Source organism: Zootoca vivipara, chromosome 5 (assembly GCF_965207765.1).
Source record: "Zootoca vivipara chromosome 5, rZooViv2.hap1.1, whole genome shotgun sequence".
Lineage (NCBI taxonomy): Eukaryota > Metazoa > Chordata > Lepidosauria > Squamata > Lacertidae > Zootoca > Zootoca vivipara.
In genome coordinates this window covers 45,984,186-46,006,570 of record NC_142588.1, presented here as the reverse complement: position 1 = coordinate 46,006,570, position 22,385 = coordinate 45,984,186, and the positions used below count along the sequence as shown (strand labels likewise).

Sequence of the window (22,385 nt, the reverse complement as noted above, 5' to 3'; positions counted from 1 at the left end):
CAGATTGACATTTCAGCCGGTAAAGACTGAGCTTCCGAGGGGAAAGCAGCAGGACAAGCCCTCTGGAAGTCTGGATGAGCCCGAAGACACAAGATCTTCTTTTCCTGGTAAGGGACACCGCATAGTAAGAAGAGATCACCACTCTTGTCCTCAAGACACAAATCCTCAGCCTAGATGTTTGAAAGAGGGAGATCTTCCCAGTCACCCTGCACTGCTAGTTCCTCTAAGTGTGTTTCACTCCTAAAGATCTAGACAGAAAATATGAGAAACCCTTCCAGGGTTGGTTGAAGAGTGAGTCAGCTTTGACACAGCAAACCAAACAGGAAGGTGCTAGTTACTTAGCTGTCAGAGTGTGTCACTCCATGCAAAGAATGGAAAGAAATGATAGTTACAGTCATAAATTCATTTTCTTAGTTATTTGTTGATTGACTATATTATGAATCCTAATGTAGTATCATTATGCAAACAATTAAGTTAATATATCCAGAAAGTACATTGCTAATGCATCTAAATTAAAAAAGATTTCCTACTGGTGGGATTTCTGCTACATCTGAAGAAGTACTTTGGGAAGGAGTTTTTGCAAGGGGGGGGCAGCGTGCACAAATGCACAGACTAGCCAGCATTGCTAATGAAATTTGGCTCAAAATTGCCACAATCCATTTTCTGATTATGAAGTGGCTCAAATGTGTTATTCACAACCGTGTGTGTGTGTGTGTGTGTGTGTGTGTGTGTGTGTGTGTGTGTGTATCCATGAAGAGATAAAAACATTCTGTAATAATAATAATGCACTTCTGATGAGATGGAATATAGAAAATTATATACTTGGTAAATTCATCAACCTAGATGCAATCAACAGAGCAGTACAGGTCACCTTTTGCTTGCTCCACGGTTTGCTTTCATAAACAATCACCTGAAATGTAATACTCTGGCTGACTTTTCCATTTGATTCACACACTGAAATGTTCATTATTCTTTCATGTCGCAGACACTCAGGGCATTTCTAAACTTGTTTATCAGTTAACCCAGATGCATAAAATGGTATGTGGGAGGTAGTGGTGAAGGGAGGCAGAATAAACAAGTAAACATTCAATGAATTATCTTTTTTTTTTGCTTTGTTTTTTTAAAAGCTTGAAAACCCAGTCAAGCAAATCTATCTTTAGGGGACTCCACATATTAAGCAAATAAAATACTAACACACATATTGCATTGCTTGAAAGAAAGAAAGCAAAACAACCTTTATTACGTCCAAAAGTAAACAGTCAACTTCTCATCCTCTCCCCGCTTTCTGGCTCAAGCAACCAAATTCAGGGCTGCTTCATAGAGCTCTTTTTTTGTCGGAAATAACATAAAACTCAAGATTGTCACATATCATGACTGCACACACACGTATTTGACCAATGACGACTCCCCTGCATATGCAACAAAACAGAAGCATCTATAATCATAATATGACTATTTTTCATAGAAGTTGCAGGCCATATTCTACACTGGAGTGCTTTCCATGTAGGAATTTTGTCATGCAATGAATCTGAGGGCACATCCTTCAGCACTGACAAGTATGGAACTGATTGCACATATATACTGGGGTGTCAGGTTGGGCGGGGCTGGGCACACCCTTCCTAGGTGCAAGACGTACTGGCTGCATCCACACACCTGTTTATTCCATTTCCCTGACTGTTAATTTCCGAATTATATTTGAGCCTTCACACAATGTAAAAGCCACTACTGGAAAACTAATGGCATCTATTCAGTGCTTGTTTCTGTGTTACTTGGTTCCAGAAAAAAGCACACAAATCACAGAAACCCAGAAAACTGAGGGAGTCAGGTGATGAAATTTGGAGTGGTATACTGTACTGGCATACAGTTCTTTCCTGTTGGTCTCATGGGGGAATTGTGCAGGGACAGACACATGCATGTGCAGAAAGGGTAGGGGAGTAGTGACACCGAATGAAATTTAGCACAACATGGTGGTGTCTTGGTTAAAAAGCCACAGTTCCATAACGCTATAGGTACTGCAGCGTGAAAGGAAAACGCATGTCTGAATATGCCTGTGTGGACATGGCTTCTTACACCTCTTTGGGCAACTGACGTACACTGTTTTTTAAAAGAAATGGAAAGAAAATGGGACAAAAGCAGTAGCACTTTTGTCAGGGAATCTAACACAATAACTTACACATTTGAATGCACCCACAATGCATATTATCTCAGATATTAAACCTCACTCTTCGTGACCATCAGTGCCAGGTAGCAGCACAGGATCTCAACATTAGAGAGCAATCCTTTGCATATTTACTGGGAGGGGGGTCATTCTGTTCAGAGGCACTTACTCCTAAATAAGTGTGTAAAGGATTGTAGTTCCAGTCTCCTCTGCTGACCTTACAGCTTCTCAGGCCTTCCAAGTGGACTACAAAGGATCAGCATCATTGTTATGCGACTTAAGCTTGCCAGCCACAATGAATCAGTGTTTCAGAAACCCTCAGATTACCGTAGGTGTTCCACAGAGAGGAAAAATAAAATATATATTCTTACCTTAGTGGCCAGAGCTTCTGCACTTTCACGGCATGTCTTCTCAATTTCAAGGTGGCTCTGTATGCAGCTCACTTCCTCAATGACCATGTGAGAAACTAAAGCATAAGGGGGAAATATTTGATTCACGCAGTGTTTAATGAGTCAAGCCTTCCCTCACTCTGATTTTTATTTTACTCAGAACATTCATCCTATGATTATGAAAATCTAATTCAACTTCCACGTCAACTACTTTTTTAAAGCTAACACTTTATCCATATTAAGCAAAACATATATATAAAAGGAACAGATGTTCATGAATGCTTAAAAGAAGAACTAAACATTAAGGTCAAAAATGATGCATAGTATTTCCAAAGTTTTGAATACAAAGAGGAACAGGATTCCCATCTGATCCTATGCTGTTTGATCAGACTGCCTCAAAAGGAAGGCCCACTGTTTGAATGGGACTTATTACCAAGAGAGAGAGCACTGGATTGCAGTCTAAAATTCCTAACAGAACCTACTAAACATTAACTCTTCTTTCCCAGTACTTCACCTCTCCTCAAAGTACGTCCTGTATTATTTGTAGCCCTTCTACTTTACCTCTACTTCTGCATTCTTGCCTTCATCCTCCCTGCCCCAAATCACCACCCCTTCAAAACTCATGCTTTCCATTCTTATAACAATCACATTTTCTTACTTACCTCTTCCCACTTCCTATAGCTTATATTACAGCAAACACAAAAATAATTTCAGACTATTTTTATCATCCTAATTGTTGTTGTTGTTATGATTACATTTATATCCCAACTTTCCTCCAAGCACTCAAAACTGGCACACATGGTTCTCCCCCAACCCAATGTTATCATCACAACAACCCTGTGACGTTGATTAGGCAGAGAGACAGTGACGAGGCCTAAAGTTGGGATTTAAACCCGTGTCTCCCAGGTCCCTGTCCAACCACTACATCACAGTAGGAACTGGAAGGGCGGGGAAAACAATTACTTTCTATAAATAAATGTTTTTAAATACGTTTTTAGCTTTCTATATATTTTTTAAAAGCTTACTATTTCCTAAAGCCTAAACTCTCTCCCAAACAGCTTAATTACAGTCCCCAAAGCTGGCTGAAAGGTGCAACAGAGTTTTCAAGATGCAAAGATTGAGGGGGGACACTGGTGAGAGTGGACTCTCTTCCTTCATAAGAACATAACATAGGAGGCTGCCTTATACTGAGTCAGACCTTTGGCCCATCTAGCTCAGTAATGCTTACACTGAGCCTGCTGAGGTTTCATGCAGGGATCTCTCTAGGAGCGGCCAGTGGCACAGAGTAGTGGGGCTGTGTTGTTGCCCTTCTAGCATATCAACACTGCTGCTTACCAAGAGAGATGGGGGGGGGGTTGAGGCGTGGCGGCGTGGCGGCTATGCAGCCCACCAAAACTCCTGCCACCAAGCACTGCACCACACTGAGTTCCCCACCCCTCACCCCGTCCATGAGTGGCAACGACAGTGTTGGGAAGCCAGGAAAGCAATGGAAAGAGAGCTGCTTCTGGTTCTCTTCCAGTCTTACTTGGAGATTGAAGCTCTGGCATAGAAGGTCACACATGACTATTCTTCAGAAGCACCCATATTTCTGGCCAGACTGCTGGATCTGTAACCTGACTTCCCATTACTGTCTATGATATTTTACGCATATTCGATAACATTGCTTAAGTTATTTTGAGGCATTAAATATAACCTTTCTAAGTGCCTTTAAGAATTGTTTAACTCTTCGGTGAAATTTTGTTTCTAAATTTACTGCAAGCTGCCATTAGCATTTTTTAAATGGAAAGTTGGGTATACATATTTAAACAAACAACTGCTGTCACCACCATCCAATTTACATAGCAATATTTTACATGTTTACTAAGGAGTTCCACTGGGTGGTACCGTATTTTCCCGTGTGTAAGACAATGCTTTTTGCTTTAAAAAAATTAGACAAAAATTGGGTGTCATCTTATACACAGATAGTGAATGCGGGGGGGGGGATGTGCGATTAATGGCAGCAGCAAGCAGAAGATTGGGTAGGTGATTGGTGGCTGCGGCAAGGCCTGCTGGCGATTTGCTGTGGCTGCGGCAACTGGGCAGGCAAATGGCAGCTGTGGCAAGGCAGGCAGGTGACTGGCGGCTGCGGGAAGTGGGTGGGCTGTTAGTGGCGGCAAGCAGGCAGAAAATTGGCGGCTGTGGCGAGGTGTGCGATCGGCAGTGGCTGTGGCAAGCAATCGGCAGTGGCGGGAAGGCGGGTGAGCGATTGGCGATAGTGACCTCTCTCACCCCCCCCCAAAAAAAGCTAAAGAACTTAATTTCTTAATTTTGGGTTAAAAAATAGGGGTTGTTTTATACATGGGGGCATCTTATACACGGGAAAATACGGTATTTAACTTTGTTGCAAGCCGAACAGTTTATGTTTATGTACTGGAGCTTTCACCCTCTCGTCCTGCGGCATCCCCAAATCCACTTGGGAAGGTTGGGGGAACCCCACAGAACAGATTTAGGGGGCATGCACCAGGTTGAATGCAACTCATTGCGTTTAGTAGGACCTATTCCCAAGTAGGCATGCATTAGATTGCCCTTGTATATGCCCAAGGGCAGAGCTATAACCTTGGCATCTCTGCCTTGAATACAGAAGTCTCACTGTCTCATCTTCCAAACCAAATGTGAAAACTTCAGAATAAAAGCAGCCTCCAGTTGTAGGACAGTCAACCCAACTGCATACAAATGATATTGTTATGAAGTTGTGAGTATCTGTTGCTGGGAATCACAAGTCCTGCTTTCATGTCTTGCTTACGGGTTTCCCACAGCGCATCTGGTTGGCTGCTGTAAGAACAGGATGGGTCACTGGCCTGATCCTGCAGTGATCTTCTTACGTGTACTGTGTATCGTTATGGGATACTAGAGTTGAGGTGTTTTCTTCCCACTCTATTCCGCCTTGGTCAGACCACACCTGGAGTACTGTCCCCAATTCTGGGCGCCACAATTTAAGAAGCACAGTTCTATTCTTTCACACTTGAATCCAAGCCCTTTGGTGCTTTATTGGTGGTGGTGGGGAAACAGTGCTGTGAGCTGTGGCTCGAAAATGAGTAAGAGGCAATGGCTTTCTTCCTCGTTTGCTATAATTGTTATTTATGTTTCGAGTTTTGTCAGCATCTGGCACTGTACCACCAGAGAGATGAAAGAAAACAGCCTTAACTGAGGGAGATATACATAGACACACCGCAAGAGCCTAGGTGTGTTGTTATAGCTGGGCCTAGAAAACCAACGCATGGCAGTAGCTTCCCATGTAGATGAGGTAGAAACACAGAGACACCAAGGGAAATACTCAGCCCTGGGATCCAATAATCAAAAGAACACAGAAGCCCTGTACTTTAAGAGGTTTATCTTCTATTAGGTCAGCCCAGGCTACCTATTTGGCAGCGTGTGATAAGCCAAGAACAAGGGTAAGCACTGCATGCCCTGCAGACATACTGTCAGAAAATGGAATGAGTTGAGCAAAGCGTGGGGAAATGCCGCAAATAATCTCTGCCACATGCTGCAGTGGAAGGCAAGAATAATAAAACAAATGGTCATCAGCCAACCTCTCTTAGGCCACAATCCTACGCCTACTTACTTGGAAGAAAGCTCCTCTGAGTTCAGTGCAAATCACTTCTGAATAAACACATATAGGATCAGGCTGCATGGGACACTAACTTCAATGTCCTAGAAATCTAAAGATGTTGAGCCAAGAAAGCAAAGCTTGGATTTTGCCAAGAAAGCAAAGGTTGGATCCTGCTAAAGAAGGTTACCATTTTCTAAGTGTACAAAAAACAGGTTTTACATGTACAATTCAGTGTGTAAAGTGTACATTTGGAAATGTGGGGAAAATCCAACATTGTGTGAGCTGGCTTCTGCACCCCCCCCAGCTTCAGGGAGCTGCAATGGGGAGAAGAGGAAGGGGAAGTACCATTGTGCAAGCAGATGTCCATTTTGTCCATACATGGACACCACTGGATTTCACCCAGAGTGTATTATGCAGATACAGAGACCAGGTAGTTCAGGTTTGGTACCCGGATGTATGGTAGCATAGAATGCATTCCAACCTGAAGAATCACAACAAACAGAAAAAATAAGCTATTGCTAATGTGCCACTGAGTTGTGACATCTGTCTAATCCATTGTCAAGAGAAAAGAAAAGGTGATTACATGGCATTTGTCCAAAAAGCTGCTTTGTTGTTTCATAAAGTTAGCCAAGAAAGTTCGGATTCCTTTTACATTAAATGGTAGGAGTAGTGCATTTTTTTAAAAAGATTCACTTTACATTAATGGTAGGAGGTGAAAATTAACTAGATTTTTCATGTAAAATATAAAGGGGTTTTTTAAGACCTCATGGTTCATTTAAAGATTAGTTAACCTGCAATTATGATTAAATTCCAAAGGTAAAATGTATCTGAACACACACACACACACACACACACCCCTTCCTAAGACTGTCCAAAGTTCTTATTATGCTGATATTAAAATTCATAAAGCAACACTAAGTGGCCAAAAACCTCTCCAACCTCAACATTTTTTCAGGGATAATAATAATATGCAGCAAATGCAGGCCAACCAAAAACCACTTAACTAATTAGTAGTTGCAGTCGCCGAGAAAACATGAATCAACACTGTTATTACAAGTGGCACATTTGAGTGGCATCTAATTATGACTTGATGAGCGTGATACTTGCATTATCAACATTACTACCGCATCCCATCAGGGACTAAAAGCCGCTGATGGCACTGACTGCAAGAAACTCCCCCTCAATGGCACTGCAGCACCCAACAATCTCCTTGGCAGGGGTACCCTCACTAAATGACACGTTAAGCGTAATTACTGGCCGACATTGTAAATAAACAGGATTGGAAGTGAAAATTGTACCAAGTGCATAAGACACAATCTGACACATTGGAAGTGGCAGTCTTAATTGAGAGTTTCTTTGACTGCTCAAGATCATTTCAACTGCATTTCTCGGAGGACAGTGATTATAACTGTGGAGACAGACGGCATAATGGTATCAGCACTGCTGACAGAGCAGTGAATTAAATTGTATCTGCTGTTGTGTGAAAGCCTTGATGAGAAGTACAGATCCTTAGTGGTCTTATCATTATCACACAATGGTCATGTTGTCATCAACCTTTCTGGCTCCAATTGAAAAGAAATGATTGTGTGTTGAAGCTTCCCCCCCTACCACCACCTCCTATCTCTTCTGCTGAATAGAACCAATTTTCAGAGAGCTATGAAATCACGCTATAGGGCCTAAAATGCAGCTGCTTGGCATACAGACTGGGCCCCATTAAACAGGAATCACGCACAATATGTGTTTATGCCGGGAGAACAAATAGAAGCTGAGCGCAGGCCAAGTTTATTCACAGACACAAAGCCCGTGTAGCTCTTCATCAATATAATTGCCTTTTATATTGTCGTTTAAATAATGGGCTCCATTATTGCTGTAAAATCCTAATATTCCTGGCATTTTATCGCTATGTTTACAAGGTATGTCTTTTTTTTCCCCTTTCTTTTTTTTTATAAAAAGGGAGGGGGTGAAGCACATGAAAGGGAAGATAAAGGAAAACCCATGGCATTTTACAAGAGCAAATATTACTTTCAAATTTTAAGCCTTCACTCCTTGACATTTTCCGCCAGGCTCTTGAATTCCCAGTATCACTAGCACATATTAACAAGCCACAAGGTGTCTGTGTGTGCCTCCTCTATTCCTTCCACTTCTTTTTTCAGGAATTTGACTTCTTAGGCCTTTCCCCCCCTCAACATACAGCCACTCCACCAGATTATTTCAAAACACTTTAAAGTTTAGGACTATTTCACTGGAGGTTTTTCTACTGCATTTATGAACCGATGCAAACCCCAGCCGTGTAAATTTCTTTGTCATCTATGTATGAGGTGCAGGTTCTTTCTTTTAACCCTCTATTGCTAATGCCTAATACTGCAACAAAACATACTACGGTGACAGAGACCTAACATAACAGGCTGCAATACTGTTGTCATCTCCTCTCTTGAGAAGCTATTCACGGGAGGGCTTTCCACTCCCATTAGCTGTGCTTTGTTACCTCCAGACACCACATGGCATCAATAGAACCATTATCACACAAGAGGGAAAACTGGATATTTGGTGGAGGGGTGGGGGTGGGAGGTGGAGAGAGTTGTTAGCATATTTATTCCTTGCGCCAGTGGGAGACATCATCATACCCACTTTAAATTTGGTTATGTAGATGTGCTTGATCCTTCATAAAGAAGTCAGCAGCCTGAGCCTTAGACAGTAAAGCAAACAAGCCTTCTCCAATACATTGAATTTGGGTCCCCACGCCATTTCCCACCACAGAGATATTCAAAGGAAGAGTTCCACACAGCCGTCACAGCCAGTTCCAATTAGAACCCTCCATATGTGGGCAAGAATAGCAAAAGCACACATGAATAATCGTAAAATGTAAATAACAGAGGGCAAGGGCAGAAATTTCTTTTCCTTGCAATTCTTTGAACTAAAGAAGATGTTCTCTGTCTATCAGCCCCTGGCTAGCATTCTGGGTATTCAAAAAAATTAAAAAATAATAACACTTCAGCAGTTGACAAATGTTGAAAGTAAGGAGGCAAAAGCTGGCATTTAGTGTATTTGTTTCAATTAATTTTACTTATAAAAGAATAAGTCTTTTGGAGAACAAATACTCCTGCCACTTTTCAACCCAAGTAATGCTATCCAAATGGAAGTATTTAAAGGAATATTTCATTCCCCTATGATAAGAAAGAGAGAGGAAGGAAGGAAGGAAGATTGCAATAAGACAGTAAACAGAAGTGATTCTTTGACCAGAAAATGTAAATGAAACTGGTGATGCCTTCACCATATCAGAACTGAAATGTATGTTTTCTGAGGTTGCAAGCGCCTAGAAAGTATATTGGCGTTTGTTTTGGCATTACATCACAAAAACAGTGTTTATTGTTTTCAAAAGTCTGCAAAACAGGCAGAAATTCCTCATCGCTGCATCTTTGTGACAGGGAGAACTATACCACTTTAATGTCTGCCTACTTTTAACAGCATTTGAGCCCTACAATAACTTTTTTGAAAAAACAATATGCAGCTTGCTTCCTATTTATTTAGAACGAAGTAAATGATGCTTTCAAAGCTCTACAATTACCTTTAAAACTTATACGATAAAATCTTCCTCATAACTGCAGTTCCATCAACTTATGCTTCTCATGAGGCATTTAAACAGGGGAGGGGTGGCAGAGGGGGTGGCAGAATCCCTGCTAGGAAAAACTTTGTGTCTACTGTGCCAGAAAAGGTCATCCTTGTCAAGCTTTTTCTTTCGCATTTTTTGTGGGTAAAGAGCAAGGATAATTTCAAGGGACTGCCATAAAACTGCCTCTCAACCTGTCTCAGCTTTTGCTTTCATTCCTACACATTTTCATGGCGGTTCAACATCTGGAAGATTTTACCAGCTACAATTGGGAAATGGAAATCTCACAAGAGGACTATTAGGACTACCTCATGCTGTATTTTGAGGGGGGAAAGAATATGATACAAAGTGGGGAGAAAGAGACCCCCTTTCTCGAGTTCTCTGTATGTGCCAAAGGAATTGTGGGACACAAAGGGGTCTTACAATAGGCTTCAGAGAAGGCAGAAGTGGGCAAGTCTATCCCACTGCTGCTACCCCTCACTAAAACCCGGCCCAAGGCAATGAGAATATTAGCATTGCCCATTTCTGAGCATGATCTTAAAAGAAGCAGAGATGGTAACGCAAACCAAAAACAAATATCACCTCCTCCACGTTACCCGTTTCTTTGTGGGGCCAAGCCATAGGAGCCAACTCCTAGGGGCCAAGGTCACTTCAGCCCACTCAGTAAAATACTTGAGGGGCCGATCCCCATTCCCGGTTGATGGGCATTGCCACTCAAATGGTGTGCGAGCACTGTGTCATGTGATCAATTATTTGCAGCAGGGCTTACCCCACCCCCCAAAAAAGTATTTAAAGTTGGCACCCCTGGGCCAAGCATATTGCACCTAGTCAGTACCACACTACTTACTAGTTTGCCCAATCCACAAGGACTTTAACAGCAGCCTTGTTCAAAGAGTCAAATCTCCCAGTTGAGAGATCGACTGGGTATCTGATCAACTTTTTATTAGGGAACAAGTTTGGAGAATGTTAAGGAGAAAAGTTTGTGGGGATAATAAGCTGAATTCTTCAGGGGAGCAAACTCTTATCTGACAGAATGTTGTTAGTAGTATTTTTGTAAATTATTATTAATCTTCTCTCTCTTTTTAAATTTCAATTAATCTTTTTTTCTTTTTTTCCCTTTCCTTGCTAATAAAAAATATAAAATAAAATAATAATTTTTTAAAAAAACTATAAGGGTAAAACCCCAGAGTAACTGAATTACTGCACAGATTTCCAAAAGTTAGATCTGAGTCAAAACACAAAAGGTACTCAGAAATAGCTAACTGGTGTTTGCCCATTTGATCTGTTAGCACAGAACCCTTATTCCTTTGGAAAACACTACTTACTTTTCTGAATCTCTTCCAACTGCTTGACTGCTTCATCTCTCTGCTGTTTGATTTTGTCACACTGCCGGAAGATACAATGACATTTTCAGAATTTAAATAATTAAATCAATTTCCACATAATCAACAGAAAGCAAAACAATGATCAGGAATTAGGATAAAGCAGGCATCCCCAAACTTCGGCCCTCCAGATGTTTTGGACTACAATCCCCATCATCCCCGACCACTGGTCCTGTTAGCTAGGGATCATGGGAGTTGTAGGCCAAAACATCTGGAGGGCTGCAGTTTGGGGATGCCTGGGATAAAGCTACAAAAGCAGATTTTGTAACTTAAACTTAACTTAAACTTAAAACTAAATTTTAAAGAAAGGCAAATGGTAATTTGGAGCCAATTCCTGCGTTTGGTTTTTAAACTCCAGTAGAAAAAGCGTCAAGGTTCAAATGACAAGATTCATAAGCTGCACCATCAATTGTGAAGAGGACATGCAAGTTAAAATGGACAGGTTTCCTCTAAAGATGTTATTAGCAGCTCAGTCTACCTTGATATTTCCCAACTTAACGTTCCATCTTAATATTACAGCTTCAACAGCTCTTATCTTAGAGGAAATTCCTTTCCCACAGCTAGTATGAGTGGAATAAGGAAAGCCACTTGCGAATGAGCACTAAGCAGGGTTGGATCCTCCCTCCTAACAAATGTCAAGTGGAAGGATCTGATCCTGCATGGTGCTGGTCACTTCTTCTTGGGCAGCTTCCTTTATGTGCAGGGAAACCACTCATGAAGGAGGATCAGCCAGCACCATGCAGGATCGGATGCGTCTGCTTAACAGCTGTTAAGCAACAGTACCCGATCCTGCATGGTGATGTGCATCCCAACCTTTTCAAAAAGTTTTTAATGCACACCCACTCAACTGCTGTGCAGAAGAATCCAGGGTGGGAAGTGTAGTCCTGATTCAGGGCTACAAAGCACACCAAGGGGGTTCTTGCACAGCCTTTAAAAAGCATATTCTGCCTGCTCTAGGGCTTGTTTACACAATCATAGATGCTCAGATTCATCAAACTTGGATGGTTAAGGATTGCTGTTACGAGCCCTCCTTGCCCACAGAGACAAATTCTTGGGTGATTAAGTTCTCCTCCCTTTACACCCACCTTAGCATGCCATGACCCTGCTTTCATTTGAATGACATCTATTCAGTCAGTTATAAGCTATTCAAGAATGACTAATTGTCCTAGGGCAGGCATGTCAAACCTGCGGCCCTCCAGATGTTTTGGACTACAATTCCCATCTTCCCCAACCACTGGTCCTGCTACCGTGTTTCCCCTTTTTTAATACGTAGTCAAAAAGTAAGCCAGGGCAACAATTTTAAGCATTTGAGAAATATAAGACATACCCTGAAAATAAGACATACCCCCATGCCTGCCAACTGGGGGCCTGGAACCAGCTGCTGCAGCGTGGAACGCTCAGCAGCGGCAGGCAAAGCAAGGAAGCAGAGCGCGGAGATACAGATAAGCTGTGGGGAAATCAGCTGTTCCTGGTTCAGTTGTAGCGCGCACCTAGCAAAGTCAGCCCTGAGGAGGTAAAATGGCGTTTAAAAACGCCGTTTGAAGTGATTTCAGCTTGCCTCCCCACCGCCTGGAACCGGCTGCTGCAGCGCGCAGCAGCGCCGGGCGGAGCGCCCAGCAACACGGACGGAGCGCTCAGCAGCACCAGGAGGAGCGTCCCACCGTGCCAGGCGGCGGGGTGGCAGGCCTCCTTGGCATGGCGAGGAAGAGACGAGGCCGCTGGCTCGGGCGCTCCTGAGTCCTGACCCCAGCCGCTTCTACGCAGCAGCAGCAAAAGAGCCGTGCGGCCACATGGAGAGGCGAGCGCCCGAGCGGGAGACGCGCTCTCTGCAAAGCTCTGCACTCACTTCATCCGCCCGACGGGAAAGCGAAGTGGGGAAGAGAAAAAGAGAAAAAACCGAAGCGGCTCTTTTTCTCTTCCCCACTTCGCTTTCCCGTCGGGTGGATGAAGTGAGTGCAGAGCTTTGCAGAGAGCGCGTCTCCCGCTCAGGCGCTCGCCTCTCCATGTGGCCGAGCGGGAGACGCGATCTCTGCAAAGCTCTGCACTCACTTCATCCGCCCGACGGGAAAGTGAAGTGGGGAAGAGAAAAAGAGCCGCTTCGGTTTTTTCTCTTCCCCACTTCGCTTTCCCGTCGGGCGGATGAAGTGAGTGCAGAGCTTTGCAGAGATCGCGTCTCCCGCTCGGGCGTTAGCCTCTCCATGTGGCCGCATGGCTCTTTTGCTGCTGCCGCGTAGAAGCGGCTGGGGTCAGGACTCAGGAGCGCCCGAGCCAGCGGCCTCGTCTCTTCCTCGCCATGCCAAGGAGGCCTGCCACCCCGCCGCCTGGCACGGTGGGACGCTCCTCCTGGTGCTGCTGAGCGCTCTGTCCGTGTTGCTGGGCGCTCCCCCCGGGCGCTGCTGGGCGCTCCGCGCTGCAGCAGCCGGTTCTGGGCGACAGGCTAAAATCACTTCAAACGGCATTTTTAAATGCCATTTTCCCTTCTCAGGGCTAACTTCGCTAGGCGCGCGCTACACCTGAACCAGGAACAGCTGATTTCAGCGCTACAGCTGATCTGTATCTGCATGTGCCAGAAAGTGTCATGTGTGATTGCACAGAGCACCAAGCCTTAAGACATCCCCTGAAAATAAGACACCGTGGTTTTTTTTGAGGAAAAAAAGTTATAAGACGGTGTCTTAAAAAGGGGGAAACACGGTAGCTAGGGATCATGGGAGTTGTAGGCCAAAACATCTGGAGGGCCGCAGGTTTGACATGCCTGTCCTAGGGTATCTCACCTTTTCTTCCAAAGTTCAACTAATCCCTTGAATGGATAAACAAATCAACCAGTAGAGACCTATCCTCACCTTCTATGTGCATATACGGTATACTGATCAAGTGAAAGTGAAAGGGGACCAGCTCACTAGCCCTACTCCTGACTTCTACATGGGCATGGGCAGAAGGTAAGAGTGGCACTTATCAGGAGAGCTGTTATCATACAGAAGTCCCATGCTCACCTTCTGACAAATGCACAGAGGACAGGGCAGGATCAGCAACATGATCTGCTTCCCCTACACATATATAGTATGTGCACATACAGGAGACACTAAGGATTAAAAGTCAAGGAAAATGTGATGCAGGAGATCTGTGATCTGGCTCCCTTGTTTCTTTAAAGTTATAAGCAGCTACAGGGGAAGGTTGGTTGTACAGTGTTCTTGAAGCTACGAACATGAGTTTGACCAAACTGCGGGAGGCAGTGGAAGACAATATAAATCACACCACTTATACTGATATTTGCCTTACAGGAGAGAATGCACCAGGAAAACAGCAGCTTTTGATTGGTGTTGGGGTGAGGTGGGGGGAAGCTGATTTGAATATTAGTGTGGAGAAATGTCTATCCTCTCTCCACCATGCAACTTCCAAATTTGATTGAACCATGCTCATATCTCCTTTTACCTTTATTTGTTCGTTTATTAACAAAGGATTGCTGACCCTGCTTGCTCTGCTCACCAACTCTGCATACTCACCAACTCTGCATACTCACCAACTCCTTTGCCAGCGCCCTTTCCCATCACCTGGCCAACCCCTTCTCCCTTTACACAACATTCACCCCCTCACAGCTCTCACAAACCTCCCTATCCCCTCCAAAGGAAGGGGAAGGGCTTCAGAGAGCAGTTTGTCAAACTGTTATTTGAAGCACCTCCTCCCCTCCCATTAAACCTCACTGCAGCTGTGTTTAATGGAGGGGGCAGGAACTTCAGAGAGGAGTCTGGCAAATGACTTTCTAAAGTTGCTCCCCATCTCCATTAAACATGTCACCTGGGAAGCTTACCATTTTAAACACACGCACTAATTAAACTAAACATCAATTAATAAACATCGGTAGCCATTCTTTTGACACATGCCATCAACTATGCACATTTTAAGAAATAATAAGAAGCAATGATGAGGCCATAGAAATTTCCCTGGGTGGGGAGTTCCAAAAGTGTGGTGCCACTACTGAAAAGGCCTTGCCCCTAGCACCCACAAGCCCCGTAGTTCTTACTGGCAGGCCAGTGAAAGACAACCTGGGAAATGACAGATCTCCCATATCACATCTGATTTGTGCTCTGAAGCTTTTCAAGGCATTGTTATATAAAGGTAACTGGCATAGAAAGACTTGAGTTTGGAAAATGTTAGCTGCTATTTCAACTTAGCAAAATCCGAATTCTACTGAAATTTCAGGACCACAGCCTGCATATCCATTCACTGAAATAAAGCAAAAAGGATAAGCAAAAATGGGAGAAGATTGAATTAAAATGCCTCATTGAAAAACCAGATATGCCTGCCACAACAATGGAGTTGCCGACCGTGTTTTTTAATATATTAAAAAAGAAGCCCTTTATGTCTTAGAATGCAAATGAATGGTCAAGGACAGCAATTCCGGAGGTGCCAGCTGCCCCTGCCTCCAAAGTAGTATTCTTTTCTCAAATCTTAACACACAAAAACATCCACACAAAGACAAACCCTCTTAGGGTATGGAAGAGAAGACAAAATATTCATGTCAGTGGTTCACATTGATCAGACTCAGAGGCTTGAATATATGGATAGTTTTGCTGTAAATCAATAGTATGTTGTATTTACTTTATGGGAAGAAGACTGAGTGGAAATAAAGAAAAGGAACCAGTGCAAATGTATAGCTTTCTAGTAACAGAAACTGGTGGTTTCCATGAAAAACATGCAAATTAGAGATAACCAATGGCCTATTATTCTGACTCTCTTAAAATTTGTCTCAGTCTTAACGCCACTGTTTTCTTAACCGTTGTTAAAAGATCAGGAGCTAGTCACAATCATGTACACTCACTTCCCAACCCCTGCAAACATGAATTTCCTCCAACGTTCCCTTGTCAGCCTTAACCAGGGGTTAGCAAACTTTTTCAGCAGGGGGCCAGTCCACTGTCCCTCAGACCTTGTGGGGGGCCGGACCATAGCTGCCAAGTTTTCCCTTTTCTCGCGAGGAAGCCTATTCAGCATAAGGGAATTTCCCTTTAAAAAAGGGATAACTTGGCAGCTATGGGCCGGACTATATTTTGGAAAAAAATATGAATGAATTCTATGCCCCACAAATAACCCAGTTATGCATTTTAAATAAAAGGACACATTCTACTCATGTTAAAACATCAGGCAGGCCCTACAAATAACCCAGAGATGCATTTTAAATAAAAGGACACATTCTACTTATGTAAAAACATGCTGATTCCCGGACCATCTGCAGGCCGGATTTAGAAGGCGATTGGGTCGCATCCGGCCCCCGGGCCTTAGTTTGGGGACCCCTGGCCTTAACCATGGCAAAGCATTACATCAATGACTCGTATCAGGTTCCGTCTCAGCTAGGGAGTGCAAATCTGCATCAATTCAAAACCTGATTCAGATAGCAATTCTGGTTAGTGTTGACTATCGTTGTCTTGATGATGTAGGGGTGTACTGCAGTCTCTAAGTTGTTGTTTTGGGATGGAAAGTGGAGAGAGGACTACACAACACTGTAGCCTCCTCTCAGAGTTTTATCTGCGACATTACTGATGGAATTAGTACACTAGTCTAGGGTAGCCCCTTACTGCCAAAAAAATTCATCACATAAAAGACGTTTGCATATGCTAATTTATATTTACAGGTGCAAATTTGTAATTCAAACAGAAATATAGTGCATTCTGTCCAGGTGCTAACTGATAATGGACAACTTCAAGGCCCTCTTCCTTCTTATAGTGCTAACTGGGCCAGGACTGGATGACCCTTCAGATGGTGGCCTCCTTCAAAGAGAAGAATGTCTCCTGACAGCCCTTCAAACCCTGCAGTAAACCAAGACTTGTGGTTTGTTGCTCCCAGCTCCATGAAGGGTGGAGTGACATAGGAACAATTCAACAGTGTGCTTGAGCAAAGTGCTTGCTGGTGGTAAGCCAAGGTTTATAGCCACATCATGGCATGTAAACAGAGTACAGGACACAGAATAATTATGAATTAGGAAGCTGTGATGACAAAACCCACAACCCTGGAAAGCCCCAACCACGATGCATCAGTAAAGGAAAGGGGAGGGGGACAGCAAGATCCACCTACTGGCATTGTTGGTCAAACAATTGTTGATTTAGAAGATTAATTGCCCAACTTTTGGTACAAGTTTCACAACACAATAAAGGCAATCACAAAAACAGTAAATTGAAAAACCCAACAGCAGCAATACCGGGTAAAAGCCTCAATAGTATCAAGTCACATTAACTTAAAGCCTGTTTAAAAAGAAAGAAAAATATTTAAACTGATCTAAAAAAGACAAGCTCTCAAATTCTGTCCTCAGCTGTCACAACTTTGGGAGACCACAGGGGGAACTTGCTTTATGGGTGTTAATATTCTGATGGCCCATCAAGTACTGAATCTCGAAAGGCAATAGAGTACGTATGGGAGAAGATGCTTCCTCAAGGGTGCCAGACCTAAACCAATGCCATCCTTGACATGTCTACTCACTTAAGTCCCATTAAGCTCAACAAAGCTTATTACCAGTAAAGTGGGCATAGCATCACAGCTTAAAAGAAATAGCACCTCGCATTTAGACTACAAACCAGGGATGCTCAACCAGTGGCCAAATCCCTCTCGTCTAAGAAGGGATGTGGTTGATGAATCAAGAGAATATGATAAAACATGATTGTGAACATTGTCTTGGCATGGACATCTACCAGGAGCACTCCCAAGCTCCCAACCTGCCCCTTCTGGGTGAGTGTGATCCTATTTAGGACGGGCATTTCCATCACTCCCCAAGCGTTCTATTTATCTATAAGCTTCTATTTATTCAGTCATCCAATCCACAAGCAACTTTAAACCATCTTTTAGGAATGGAATGTTGGACCAATGGCCCATCCAGTTCAGTACTATCTACATTGACTGAATGTTGCTCTGCAACATTTCAAGACTGGAGTCTTTCCCAGCCTACCTGTAGATGCTGGGGATCTTCTGCATGCAAAGGAGATGCTCTCCCAATGAGCTACAGACCTTCCCACTAAATTAGACCAGGGCACTGGGTTCAGATGGAGGGGAGGAATGGTGATGGCAGTCATTTCACATAGTTCATTGTTTCACTTGCTGTAGTAACCATCATGAGCACTAGGTTTCTATCCATTTCTTTGTGTGTGAGGAGGGTAGGGAGGAGTTTTCAAGAAACCTGATATTTGTTTTTGCTTTGCACCTCCAACAGGCAGAAGAAGAAAATGATTGCAGTGTGTGCTTCGGCTTGCAAACTGCATCCAGGCCAGGATTAGGACAGGAATCATGATCTAAGAGGCACATTGTGGTGGTGGTGACAGTCTGAAATTACTGTGTAAATAAGGAAGTAGTTTTGTTACTGGTTTCTGCTCAAAACTTGCATGAGAAATTTTCTTATCTGAACTAAATATGGGCAATGTCAACTATAGCTAACTACAACAAGAATTCTCTTATATCAAGATATCAACATTTTGGCAGTTCTCATTTTTATCAGTCTATGGCTGCAATCCAAGATACACTTACCCGGGAGAAAGTCCCACTGAACTTAATGGGGCTTACTTCTAAGTACACGTTTATGGCCTTGTTATCCACTGGGACATACATATACAGTATGACTATACACTGTGCCACTGCTGGGAGCTACTGGTTGACATTGGCTCATGACAAGGCCTTCTAAGTGGTGGGTCCCTGATGAAGTACATCTGTCTCCCTCATTCCTGACTTTTAAGAGGAATTTAAAAACATTCCTGTTTAGCCAGGTATTTGATGGCTGAACAACACTGAATCTGGCAAAAGGAAATAATTGACTGAGAGAATGTGAATGCTTTAAAATAATATTTTAAAACTGTTTTTAGAACTTTTTAAATAGTATTGTTTTAGTGCTGCTGCTCTGGGCTCCTTTTGTGGAAGGCAGGTATAAATCAAATAAATAAAGGACAAAATTACTAAGCAAATTGGTAATTTCCACCATCACAATGGTACCAAAGTACTACTATGGTTATGGAAGTTGCTGCAAATACTTCCTCATATGGATAAAATATTTGTAAGGGGAAATGCCAATTGTGCCAAGGTATATTTGTAAGGGGAAATGTCGATCGTGCCAAGGTCCATCAAAATCAATAGTTACACTATATTTTATATCACATGAAAACAAGTACAAACCTCTTCTTTTGTTTTCTTATTTTCTGCTCTTAGATCTTCATATTCACCAATAGCTAAAAAAACAAGATACATAAAAAGTTATCTCGGTGGTGCTCTTCATGGAAATCTCATTAACTTTCACACATCCATAAACTTTACATCTACAAACATCATGTTACAAGTCTATAATAAAGATCAATTTGCTTACTGGAATAACACATAGCATGTATACAGTACAGGACTTTAAAAGAGTTTTCAGGTAGTATCTTAGAATCATCACAGACATTACCTGAGCAATTAAAAGACTTTTAAAAATTATTTCCCAAACGTAAATCATTTAAAATAATTCCATTAGATATCAGTCTGGCTTCTCCAGGAACAGTGGTACATGAACAGACAAATGATCATACAGATGAAGGCTGGGAAATAAGATGCTTGGAAGGAAAGATGATAAACAGTAATGAAAAGGCAAGAACTAGTAGAGTTGCATGCATTTTTTGCTTTATGACCACAGCTTCATAATTAGATTTAGGATGCTATGTATCCAGTCATTTTGTTATTCATGCAGAATATACCCTTTATTTAGTAATTGTGCATTTCTGAACCACATGTTCTCTCACAATCAAACTAGCTGGTACAATCAGATCATGAGTGAAGTTAGATCTTCAGTAACTGCAACACCAATGGTGTTTTGACTTTATAGCCTCAATTACTGATTTCTAATTTTCCGCACAAGGTGTGCATAGCAGTCCATAACTGTAGCATGGTTCACATAACATCACACACACAGTCACAGTTATGACACTATACAGATAACTTTCATATTGTTACCACAAACAAAATGCTTTTTAGCAGGCTCAGTTTACACGTCCAGCTGCAAATCATGTGCTTATTTATTATAAAATTTATAAGCTGCCCTTTAAAATGTTCCCAGGAGAGCTTTACATCAACTAAAAAAATTACAGAAACACTAAAACTAATAACAAATAAAAGCAGCTTTTAAAAGCAATCATGCATAGAAATTGCAGGTATCTATTTATTTAGTTATTATATTTATTTGTTATCTAATACAAGAGGTCTCAGGGCCACATACAACGCTTATATCTAAAACCGAGAAGTAAAACCATAAAAAATACAAAGAATTCAACCAATATTCAAGTCAAGGGGAAAATATCAAATAATTTTATCATACAAAAGGAGCAAAAACACCCAGACACAACCTAAAACCAGGCAATCCAGAAGAGCCTAAAATAAATAATATTGAGATAACCTTTAAAAAAGATTTTTAAAGAATAGAGAAGTATTTGTCAGGCATGTGTAAATCTAGCCCTATAGAGGCTTGAGACACTATGAACCCAATGAGTGATGCCCAACTTGGGACTTGTCAATTGATTTCTGTGGGTCTACTCTGATCATGACATACAACTGGGTATCACTCTGTGATCTACTTTTATATAAAAAGCGGGTCAGACTTTAACCTGCTGCTTAGCAAATTATGTGGAGACATTTTCCATGAAAGATTAACCAGTTGTCACGGAGCCCAAGACGATTCCTGTACCATGTCTTCTGCCCAGCTTTAAACTGTTCCTTCTGACATTGTCTCGTCTGCAACACGTTCAGAACATCTATTAATTATTGATGCACTTTCTAAAGTATTTATGAAGGTAACCTTAGTGTGAGGCGTAAATTCAGAAGTTCTGGAAGTATAAAAGGCTAACAGAAGTGCTAGACTTCACAGACTCAGGCTGCAAGCCTATGCACTTTCTTAGAATTAAATCCCCTTGAATTCAATGTGGCTGCCTTCTGAGAAGACATGCCTAGGAGTCTGTGGCTAGAGTACCAATAGCCTCTTTGGTCTTTGGTCTAAAAATAGGAAGTAACTTCTGCCTTGTGAGGCCTAGAGTCCAAAAGGTCTCGTTCACCTGTGTTTTAAATTTATAAAGCATTAAGTGCCTATACAGGATCTGCTGGGGCAGGCACAAAGTATACACTGCTTTGTTGTAAAAAAAAAAAAACTCAAATTGTTTACAAAAAGATAAAACAAAAGAAAAATACACTTAAAAGCATACAAAAGTTATAATACTAAAACAGCACCAACTTTCTAAGCATCTGAGTAGGCTTGGCCTACACTGTCCTCTAATGCTAGCAAAGGCAGCTACTAGTGTCCATGCCATTTAGTTATTCCCAAATCAGCAGTCAGGCTTTGATTTGCCTGAACGGGCAGCATGCTGACGCAAACTGCTCAAATGGTCTCACTTTGCTCCTCCTAGTAAAAGCAGTGTGCACAAATCAGGAAGCTTTGTGTTCATAATTATGTCAAAACCACAGATTGTGGTTTGTTGCTCCCTAAAACACAAACTTCCATAAGCCTACAGCAAACCACAGTTTAGGGTATGGATAGGAAGCAACAAACCATGGTTCATACGCAACAGAAAGTCAAGGTTTCCCGATTTATTTATCCTGCTCATGCCAAAAAAAGTGAAGCAGAAGTAATCAGATGGAATACACCACCAGCATGCTGCTCATTCATGGTATGCCAGTGACATACTGTCTCTGAACATGAACGTTCCAAATACCCATTGAGACAAATAGCCTGTGGTTTATCTCTATCAACCATTGATTTATTCTCCATGAATTTATGACTCACATCCTCCATCTCCCTGAAATCAAAAGGACCTGGGAACTAAACTCTAATAGTCAGAAGTATCCAGTTAAAAACAAGTCAGAAGTATCCAGCACACAAAAGAAGGCTAGATACTTGGGTACTTCTATATTCACAATTGTCTTAAAAAAACAAATGGAAAAACCAACATTCAGGGGTTGCATGTCAGCAGTAAATGTGGGCAGCTGATGTGTGAACATGTAGAAATATGTGATAATGGCTGGAGCTGAGGGGACATTGGACGACTCCAAAGTTTAAAGGGAGGGTAGGTTTTCCACATTCTATCCTGGTTATGATTTCCTCCACTGAGTTTCTCTGATAAGTGTAAAATACAGTACTGTAATGCAGCAAGTGTTTGATACAGTCATACCTTGGTTTGCGACTGCCTCCATTTGCGACCGCCGCAGACCCGGAAGTGTTTACATCCGGGTTCCATGGCGCATGGATGTGCAGAAGCGATCTGCGCAGCAGATACATAAG

The 22,385-nt window shown here is 42.3% G+C and overlaps 1 protein-coding gene across 1 annotated transcript in view; it reads right to left on the bottom strand.

The window, feature by feature from the left end:
• The window catches only part of SHTN1 (shootin 1), a 75,729-nt gene that overhangs the window by 49,684 nt on the left and 3,660 nt on the right, over positions 1-22,385 (bottom strand). Inside the window, exons 2-4 of the mRNA XM_035137737.3 lie at positions 19,265-19,317; positions 11,069-11,129; positions 2,530-2,624 (exon numbers count right to left, since the gene is read on the bottom strand). Coding sequence (XP_034993628.1) covers positions 2,530-2,624; positions 11,069-11,129; positions 19,265-19,317 — 209 coding nt within the window. The remainder of the gene's footprint in view (positions 1-2,529; positions 2,625-11,068; positions 11,130-19,264; positions 19,318-22,385) is intronic.